Raw genomic sequence first — 10,278 nt, forward strand, 5'->3', positions numbered from 1 at the left:
CCCTCCCCCGCCATGGGAGCCACGACCCACGCTCCCTCCTACACTCTGGAGCCTGTCGCTCTGCAGATGGGGAAACTGAGGCCCAGAGCTGGCGGGGAGGGGGGAGTAGGGGGATCCGCCCCCAGCACTCAGCGGGAGGCAGGGAACACGGCGGCTCGCACCGAAGGTAATCGATACCGCAAAGCTGGCTGGAGGGCTCCACCGGGTCTGCGCTCCACCGAGCCCCCGGCTGCTCCTACCCCCGCAGAAGCGGCGAGGCCGCCTCGTCGACCCGAGCCTGCTCCAGAAGGTGCCTCCACTGTTACCCGGGCCCGGGGACTCCCCTGACCCCCGGATCAGGCCTCCAGACCGCATTTAGCCCTCCCGGGCCGCCCCCGCCAGTTGCCGGGATGCGTCCCCGCTGCCGAGACCGGCTCCGGCCGCGAGGGGGCGACAAAGCCCGCGCTTCGGGAGTTGGCGCGGCGGGTCGCCAGACCTCTCGGGGCTCCGCGGTGGCAGGGAAACCAAGAGGCCTGAGCCAGGGCCCCGCCAGATGCGGGGAACTCCGGGGAGAGCTGCCCCCACGGCCCCTGGGCGCCGAGTCCTGGCCGAGCCCGGGCGTCCCCTGTTCCACGAGCCCCAGGTGATTTCGCTTGCTTGGTCCTGCGCACCCAGACCGCGCCCCGCCGGGGAGGGGGCGGGGGGCAGGGCCTTGGTCGGGAGCTCGGAGGTCTGACACCCAGCCCACCCTGCCTCTGCCTCGCTGTGTGCCTCCCCTCTCTGCTCCATGAGGGGTGGGACAGGAGTCTGGATGGTGGCCTAACCCCTGGAGCCTGGGCTCAGGCTGGCCCTCATGGTCCCTGGTCTCTCCTTCAGCCCATCAGCTGGGCATCCATCACCAGGTGGGTGGTGGGTGGGCTGACCTGCTTTGACCCGACTACCTCCCCTCTGACCTCAGCGTCCTCATCTGTCAGCTGTGTTTTCCAGGAAGGGCTGGGGAGTGGTTCAAGGCCCCTCCTCCTTGCAGCCTTCCCTATTCCTCCCACTTGGACTGGCAACTCTACTCTACACCAGGAGCCTCCCAAGGAGGCACTGGCTGGAGTTCAGAGGCCACCTGACCTTGGGCACCAGGCTGTCAGGGTGGGCAGTGAGCCATCACCAAGCACAGCAGGCCGGCCACAGGCCTGGCTGCAGCTGATACCAATGGGGTACCTGCAGTCCCAACATGTACCTCCTCTCTCCAGGCTCCATTTGCTCACCTGTAAAATGGGGACATCATGACGACTGACGTGCCCCCTGCACAGGCGCTGCACCCTCAGGCCCCAGGTGTGTCTGTTGACTGCCTGCACTGAGCATCCTAAGGGCAGGTACCGTGCCCTCTCTTGATCTCCAGACAGACCCTGCCTGTGGGTAGGTGAACACAAGGGGCTGCAGCCTGACTGAGTGTGGAGGGCAAGGCCTAGGGGCAGCCCCTGCAGGCTCAACCCCAAATCCAGCTTCTCCCTCCTCCTCAGAGCTGGCATCCACTCCAGTTCTGGGTCACATTTCCAACTTAACGATTCAAAACTAAGAAAGAAAGAAGAAACCCCAAGCAACAACCAGCCGAGCAGCCCCTCCTGGCCACCCTTTGATATTTGAGGACTGAACAGTGGAGCTGATTGCGGATAGGAGATTTAAAGCCATCTTAATTAGAAGCAAAGAATGTCCTCAGGGTTGGCTGTTCTAAAAATACAGCTGTGCCCACATCTGGAGGGGAAGGGTGGGAGGCGGGGGGTGGGGATGGCGGTTAGACAGAGTCTGAAGTGCTGACGCCTGCATTCCCTGGTGGGGGAGGCCCCCTCCCAGCAGGGCCCATGGTGGGGGAAGAGGGGAGGACACCAAAGTGGCCAGTCCCCTGTGGCTGGGCCACCTGGTACAGGTTTGGGATGGAGCTGAACAGGCAGCCCACCCCTTCCTGGGCCCACCCTCACCCCTTCCCCATGCCGTCCCCACACCCCAGCCTCAGTTTCCCCAGGGGTTTGGTTAACACCCGCTGCTTCTTTCACCAGCCCCCGCCTGACACAGGCACAGCTTCTGACTGGGGAGGGGATTTTTCCTGGGTTTGATACTGAGTGCTATTTGTTACCTTTTATGAACTTGTCGCTTGTTTTGTTCTAAACAAATGAGGTACTTTTGTACCTAATCTTGGATTTGTAACTGCATTTGTTTTCTTAAAGAGGCCCTAATACCTCACACAAGTGAAGGGCGTGAGAGGCTGGGAGAACATCTTGAGTGAAATGTGGAGGTGGGGCTTGTGGTGGTGTCTGGGCCGGGGGGTGGGGGGGGGTGGAGGGGTACAAGGACGCAGGGTTCCTGTCCCAGGGGCTGAGCGAGCACCTGGCCTGGGGCTCACCCTCCCCGGTATGTGAGCAGGGCCTGGGCTGCTTGGCAGGGGTGTCAGGGGTATAAGCCAGGTGGGAGATGGGGGAGCCCAGGGCCTTTCTGAGTTTCTCCATCCTCCTGCTCTGAGCACTCAGTCACTTTCTGGGCAAGGCTCCCAGAGTGGTGGCCCCTGTCCTCCCAGGTCCTTGCCAGACTACAGATGGGAATTGCCTGATGATCTGGCAGGCAGGCTATGGGTAGGAAGACTGTGGGACAGTGTGGCCCTCAGGTTCCACATGGACCGGATCCCATGTGCATCCCCGGGTGTGCAGGTGGGCAGCAGACCCGTGTGGGACCACACAGTCTTTTCACTGTGTCTCCATGAACTCACATCCCCGGCCCTGCCATTTGGCTGATTCAGCCAAGCAGATAATTTTCTTCCAAAACACAGCCCCGCAGCCACACTGAGCTCGAAAATAGCTGAGGTGGAGGGGGCGGCGGCGGGGGAGGGGGTGCCGCCAGCTGCTCTGGGGCTCTAGCTGGAGGCGGCTTTGATGGTCAGGTAGTGGCCATAGCAGTGAGTGGAATGAGGGGCAACTGATGAGGGTCATGACAGCCGGGCATTGAAGGTCAGGCTGGCCTGGCAGCTGGGGCTGGGGAGGGACCATCTCATCCAGCCACTGAGGGTCAGAGATAGAGAAACCAGGGTCCAGGCGGGGAGTCCCACACCCCAGCTACTCAGCAGGGGAGCATCCAGGGAGCAGAGTCACCTGTCAGAGACATGGCAGGAGCCCAGAGGTGGCAGAGAGATTTTTGTCTCTGAACCACAGCTGGAGAAGGGTGAAGGCAAGGAGCTGGGAGGGCAGGGCTGGGGAGGCCAGGGAGGGCCTCCCTGAGCGGTCCTGTCCCCCCGGGACCCCTAACTCGGCCTGTCCCAAACCAACAGGGGGTCTCCCTCCCAAACCTGGCCCTCCCCTACGTCTCAGCCCCCTCGCCAAGCACTCACTAAGGTCTCTGCCTTCCGCCTCCTTGACCCTGTCACCCTCGCTGTCACGTGCCCGCCACTGCAGGCCGCAGCCATCTTCCCCTCTGACCCCTGCTATCTCCAAAGAGCCGCCATCTGATCCTAACCTCACCTGGGGCTCTTCACTGCCCTTGGGACAGAGACCATCACCTACAGGGCCTGTCAGCCAGCCTCTCATCATATGCAGCTCCTTCCCTGCCTCTGTCCCTCCATGCCACCTCAAGACCTTTGCACAAGCTGCTCTCCTGTCGGGCCTGGCTAAAGCTTACTCTTCCTCTATCCTGACTGCCTCCTCCCTCCCCAGCCCACCCAGAGCCCCTCAAATTCCTGGAAAGTCTATGTTGCTACCAGGCTCAGAACGCCAGGCCCAGGTCGCCCCCTCTGCCGGGCAGGCCTGACACAGCCCACCTGGACGGCTTGTTGTTCTTATGCTCCGGTCACGAGCAGCTGCTGCCGAGTGAGTTCCGGACTCAGTGCTAAAAATATCCCATGACCCAGACAGGAAGGGCCACCGGGGACACAGCTGCTCCTGGGGGCACTGGCTGGAGCTGCGGTGAGACCCACCCACAGCAGTTGGGGGCGTGGTCCATGTGCTGGGAGGGGGTGGGCACTGAGCTCGCAGCCCCTGAGGAAAGGCCCCGCGAGGGGTGCCACATGTTATCCACAGGAAGACACAGAGCCTCCAGCACTCACCTTGTTTCTGCTTCTTGCCAGCTGTTACCACGGGCACTTGCTGCCTTCGGAATAAAATACATCTAAAAATTGAGTGTGTGGGGCCCTAACAGAAGGTAAGTGAGCTCTGGTCCCTTCAGGGAGGGCTTCCTGGAGTAGGGGGCATTTCTATCACCCTCTCTCCCTCTCCTTTTAACAGAACATCTAGGCTGGTAGGGAGGGAAATGAGTGACTGAATAAGTCAGATCTGGGCCGTCCCAGGAGAGAGATGCTGAATAAGAGGTGGGGAAAGGACTGGAGGGTTCCCTGTGGGGCCGGGGAGTGGGAGTCAGGGTTGGCTCCAGGTTTCGGGGTTGTCACTGGGGTCTCATGAGGGTCTCTGCTGGTGTATGAGCCCTGTGAGGAAGAAGGCCAGCTTGGTGGGCACGCAGCAGGTGCTGTCCTGCCTGTAGGCACTGGAGAGCCTGGACAGAGAAATCAGGGGTCTTCTGGTGTCCCCGGAACTGGGCACCTGTCCCCAGACCTGGGCTCCTTGCTCTGTAGCAGGCAGGGTCCCGAGGCCAACGAGGTGGCTTGGAGAGCAGGCTCATCGCCACCTCGCCACAGGCCCGCCTCCTGCCATAGTCCTCAGCCCAGGAGAGAGGAGGCGGCCCCTCGGGCCGGCCTGCTGCCCTGCTGCTCAGGACAGACAGATGGCTACACAGGCATTAGCATCCAGCACCCCGCCTGCCTGGCTCACCCAGACCTTCTCTCTGTAATTAACTGTCTGGAGGTGCCAGGGGTCGGAGCAGCGGGCCCGGTGCTTCTCGAGTGGCCTGTCCTGGGCCTGACACTGGACGTGAAAGACTGGACTGGTGGTGACGGTCTGCCCCAGGCCCTGCTCTGCCTCCTAGGGGCCTCAGTCCCCACCTGAGGGTACCCTGGTCCTGAGAAGGGAAGATGTGCAGTAGAACCCTGCCGCTGCTCCTGGCATGTCCTGCCCCCACCCTGGGCTCCGTCTCCCAGGAATGTGCTTCTCCAGCCCCAAACCCGGCTCCTGCCTTATCAGCCCCATCGAAGGGGAGAGACAGACACCCCTATCACATGACGGCCCCTCTGTTAGTCCCAGCCTGACCCTGAGCGGAGGGCCAGCCAGTGCCTGCTTGCTGAGGGGCCCGGAGGCAGGAATGCCTCCCCTTCCCCGTGCAGACAGGAAACCTGACCCCCTCGCTGGCTCCTTCAAGCCTGGCAGGCGCCCGCCCTGATGTCTGAGGCCTTGGATCCCAGCCCTGCAGCCGCACCTCCACCTGGGTGGGATCCCACCTGGGTGGGATTTGCTCCGCCAGCCTCACCTCGAATGTGACCTAGATTTGCTTTGCTGGAAAATGGAGGCTGTCTGAGGGGGCGTTGTCAGCTTGCTCCCACCAGCCTCTCAGCCCTTGGTCCAACCCCTGCTGTATCAGACTGACCTCTCCTCACTCCTGAACCCAATGCACACCCCCTTCACGCTCCCAGCCTCTCCCTCCACGCCCCTCCCAAGTGGGCCTCCAGGGGCCACTCCCCAGGGGACGCCTCTTAGCCCTCCTAGGATCCACCTGAAATGGAGTTTCTCTTTTCTACCAAAATAACAAGGTATCTCAGCTGGTTCTCCCCACTCCAGTCTCCCTGGGGGACTCAGGGTCCAGCCCAGGGCTTCCCTCACCTGCCACACTCGAGTCCAAAGTTGAGCTCCCATTTGGTAAAGGTCCGGGCACCTTCCTCTCCCTCATGGCCGCCATTATCCAGGGACCTTGGCGTGGCTTCCCAGGCCACGTCTCCCAGGGCTTCTCACTACCTTGCCCCTGCAGCCTTTTCCTGGTTCTGCTGCAGCCTCCCTGGTCTCCCTGCTTCCCTGGCTGTCTGCCTTCTCTCTCTAACTAATGAAGGTCGAGCTGCCCAGGCCTGGCCTCGCCCCTTGGGCATCTCACGCAGGCCCAAGGCTAAAAATTGGTCTACTGAAGGCTGCTACCCACACTTGGACCGCCTGCCTGACATCTCCCCCAACATCACACTTGGGTTTTTCCACACGGATGTCATACAGATGCCCCAAACTCAGTGAGGCCAGAACAGGACTCTCCATCTGCCTGCATTTCTCCCAGGCATTCTCCAGCTCAGTAAAGGCCACTGCCTTCCATCCACCCTGCAGCTCAGGCCTCGAAGTCACCCTTGACTCCTCTCTCACAGCTCTGTCTAGTCTGGCAAACCCACATCCCACCCCTCCCGGCCCTCCAGGCTCCACCCTGCCCAAGCCACCTGCATCCCTTGCATCATCCCTTGCTCCCCGATTCCTCTGGCAGTCTACTGTGCTCACAGCAGTGACAATCAAACATCACCTCTTCACAGAGGATTCCCAGATCACCCCATCTGGCCTGGGGCACACTACCCAGCCCTCCAGCCTCCACTTGGCTGTTATTTCCGTTAGCGTGCTGTCCTGCAAACACTAGGTCTCATCTTAGCACAAGACCATGATGGCCTGTCTCCTTGGCTACACCAGGAGGGCAGGAGTGATAGCATCTTTTGTTGGCCTTTGTGTCTTCAGCATCCAGAACAGTGCTTGGCACATAGTCGGTGCTCAATAAATGATTGACTTTGTTCATTAGAATGAATAAATGGAGTTTCCTTTTTCCACCAAAATAACAAGGTCCTCTCCAGCCCGTCCACTTGCTCCAGCCTGCCTCGTCACCGGGGCTGCAAGTCCCCAGCCTGGCCCCTCCTCCGGCGGCCCTCGTGGGGCTTCCCAAGGAGCCGGCAGTTTCAGCAGGGCCTGGACGTGCGGGGGGATTTGGACTCGCGGCTGAGCGCCTCCTTCGCTGCTCTTGTTCCCGGAGGGAAGAAGGACGGCCCGGGTCGCCGGCCAAGCCAGGTGGATGGACATATCAGTGGGGCCGAACACCGGGTTCCGCCCCGCCCACGCCCACGCGTGGCCCAGCGTGGCCCCGCCCCTTCAGTCTCGCGGGGCCTCCTCGAGCAAGCACTCCTAGCCTCGCCCCCAGGGTGGCTCGTGGGTCCTCGCTATTGGTCCTCCCTTAGTTTGCCGCGAAGCGCCCAGTTCCTCATTGGCCACACATTCTCCCGCGCTGCAGCCGCAGTCACCACAACAAGCGCCACGTGCTCAACCGTGGGGCTTGCTCATTGGCCGCGAGTCCCAACCCACCCACGCCCCCATCCTGCCCCCGGCTTCCTGCTTCCTCCTCCTATTGGTTACCTGTCCCAACACCCCTCCCTCTAGCCCGGGCGCACGGCACCTCGGATGAGGATTGGCCGAAGACAGGAAGGCGGGGTTTGGAGGCAGGTTAAGAGCGCTTGGCGGTCGGGCCACGCGTTCCTGAGAAGGTTCAATGGCGTGGCAGGGGATGGCGACCGAGTTCCTGCAGGTGCCGGCGGTGACGCGGACCTACACCACAGCCTGCGTCCTCACCACCGCCGCCGTGGTGAGCCGGGCGGGCGGGTGGGTATAGCCATGGTTACAGCCCTGGGGGTTGCCATGGTTACGGTTGGACCAGCACCCCCCCCCCGCCCGCCGGGGGGTAGCTCCTGACGCCCCCTGGTTCCGCAGCAGCTGGAGCTCCTCAGCCCCTTCCAGCTCTACTTCAATCCGCACCTCGTGTTCCGGAAGTTCCAGGTGAGGCTGCCCCGCCCCTTGCACCTGCTGGCCCAGCCCCGCCCGCCCCGCGCCTGACCGCCCGCCCCCATGCAGGTCTGGAGGCTCGTCACCAACTTCCTCTTCTTCGGGCCCCTGGGATTCAGCTTCTTCTTCAACATGCTCTTCGTGTATCCTTCACCGCGCGGGCCCGAGAGGCGGGGGTGGAGGGGTGGGAACGGCGGGAGCGGGGAAACTGAGCTCCGCTGGGAGGCACTTCCTATACGGACGCTGCAGGTTTCGCTACTGCCGTCTGCTGGAGGAGGGCTCCTTCCGCGGCCGCACGGCCGACTTCGTCTTCATGTTTCTCTTCGGGGGTGTCCTTATGATCGTATCCTTCCCGGGCTCTGGAACCTCTGGGCCCGGGCTGTGCTGGCCCTGGGGCCCAGCTTGAGCGCCGGTTGGAGAGGGACAGAGTCGCTTCCTCCAGCTTAGGCTGTATTGAGCGTGCATCGCGTGCTCAGCTCCAGGTGCCAGAGCTAGGTCCAGTGCAGTACCCAAAATGCCACACGGTGGGGTACCCGGCGCTCTGAGCCCTGAATGCCAGTATCCAGGAGGAACTGGGGCCGGGATGACCAGTGGTGGGGCCTGGGGTGAGGTGGAGAGGCAGTGCAGATCAGGTGGCCCCTGGAGGCCACAATGTGGCCTTAGATTGGGAAGGGAAACCAGCCAGCGGGAAGGTTCCAGGGGTTTAGGAAGTCAGAGGGGCCCTGGGCAGGGCATGAGGCCTTGACTCTGGCCCAGCTGCTGGGGCTCCTGGGCAGCCTCTTCTTCCTGGGCCAGGCCCTCACAGCCATGCTGGTATACGTATGGAGCCGCCGCAGCCCCCGGGTGAGGGTCAACTTCTTCGGCCTCCTCACCTTCCAGGCGCCATTCCTGCCCTGGGCGCTCATGGGCTTCTCAATGCTGCTGGGCAACTCAATCCTCGTGGACCTCCTGGGTGAGCCTGCTGTCCATCCAGCCTTCCCCAAGCAGGCTGTCAGGGACTTGAGAGTCTGCTTGGCCAGGGCCCCCTGTCCACCTGCACTGGACCTCTCATCTGTCCTCACCGCCTCTTCCTGCCCTCACGGCTACCCTGTTCTTCCAGCCCCTCAAACAAGCCAGCCTATCAGTTTTACTTCAGGCCTCACCTGCTTGCTGATGCTTGTGTAGGTTCTGACCCAGGTGGGGATGGGTGGGTCAGGGTTCCTGCTTCATGGCTCCCATTCCTCCCATGTTCTCAGGCCTGACCCCCTCCCAGGACCTGCCCTCTTCTGGGCCAATCCTGGCCCCACCCTGGGCTGGCAGTCTGTGTAGGACATTGGTCACCCGTGCTCTGGGGCCTTCAGGGCTGCGCTGGCCGTGGGCTCTGGGCTGTGGAGGGTGGCTTTAGCAGTTGGTGGCTCTCCCACAGGGATTGTCGTGGGCCACATCTACTACTTCCTGGAGGATGTCTTCCCCAACCAGCCTGGCGGCAAGAGGCTGCTGCTGACCCCTGGCTTCCTGTGAGTGCTGAGATGACAGCCCTCCCTACTCCCCCCCGATGGTTCCCTACCCCATGGGGTAACCCCTGTTGGCTGAAGCTCAGCGTGAGCCCCTCCCCACAGGAAGCTGCTACTGGATGCCCCAGAGGAGGACCCCAATTACCTGCCCCTCCCTGAGGAGCAGCCAGGACCCCTGCAGCAGTGACCCCACCCAAGGCCAGGACCAGCCCCAGGGGCCCATCTTCCCGGCCTCTGGCAGGCCTGCATTCCCCCCGCAACCCCGGCTTGTAGCACAGCTACCTGTCCTGGAGGCTGGGCCATGCCCAGGGCCCACCCGAATAAACAATGACCTGCATTCTCTTCACACACAGCACTGGCCCTCCTGCCTCGGCCGGCCACACCTTTCCATGCAGGGTAGGTGCTGCTGGCCTTGACCAAGGGCCACCAAGCCTGACCTGCTCTCTCAGACCAAGAGCAGGTGGTAGGATGGGAGGCCCAGAGAGGGTCCAGAACCTATCCACAATTGCCCAGCAGAGCTTTGAGCTCTCATCCCCACCCTGACTGTGCCTCAGTTCAGCCTTCAGTGAGGGGTGTCAGATACTGGTGGCGGGGCCAGGACTGGGCTAGCCAGTCATGCTGAGCCCAGTCTGTGGTGGCTGCTGCCCGAGGGGCCCTCAGGCTGATGCCTCTCTAGGCCCCTCCTGTCCCTCACCAGCAACCCACAAGGGGAGCTTTGCCTCATTTTCCAGCTAAGCAGCTAAAGAACTGGCTAAGTACCCAAGGGGCCAGGTGCAGAAAGGGGGCAGGACCTTTCTGTGACCCCGAAGCCTTAAGTGTCACCTCAGCAGAGTCCAACGGCTGAGGCAGAGACCTCTGGGAAGCTCTGCCCCTGCCATTTTCAGTTGAGGACGCGGAAGCCTCCTCTGGCCCAGAGCTCACTTGCATCAGATGACCAGTCCACATGGTTTATTCCTGGATCATCACCAGCACGAGGGCTCCTCCAGCCACCGGCTGTCACGTTCACAGATGACAGAAGTATTCGCCATGGAATGGACCTTGACGTTGTAGTGAAACCTTTGGAGCAGCAGTGGGCTCTGCGGTGGGCAGGTGGCATGTGAAGG

The 10,278-nt window shown here is 62.1% G+C and overlaps 1 protein-coding gene across 1 annotated transcript; it reads left to right on the plus strand.

Annotated features, from left to right (window-relative positions):
• Positions 1 to 7,392: 7,392 nt before the first annotated feature.
• DERL3 (derlin 3) lies at positions 7,393 to 9,470 on the plus strand (the record flags this gene model as incomplete). The annotated part of the gene is made up of 7 exons (XM_081252882.1): positions 7,393 to 7,485; positions 7,611 to 7,676; positions 7,752 to 7,825; positions 7,932 to 8,025; positions 8,439 to 8,634; positions 9,088 to 9,178; positions 9,281 to 9,470. The coding sequence occupies 7 exons, from the start codon at positions 7,393 to 7,395 to the stop codon at positions 9,360 to 9,362; spliced, it is 696 nt and encodes a 231-aa protein (XP_081109008.1). The 3' UTR covers positions 9,363 to 9,470.
• Between the last annotated feature and the right edge of the window lie 808 nt (positions 9,471 to 10,278).

Source organism: Mesoplodon bidens (assembly GCF_964165515.1).
Source record: "Mesoplodon bidens genome assembly, chromosome: 13".
Taxonomy (NCBI): Eukaryota; Metazoa; Chordata; class Mammalia; order Artiodactyla; family Ziphiidae; genus Mesoplodon; species Mesoplodon bidens.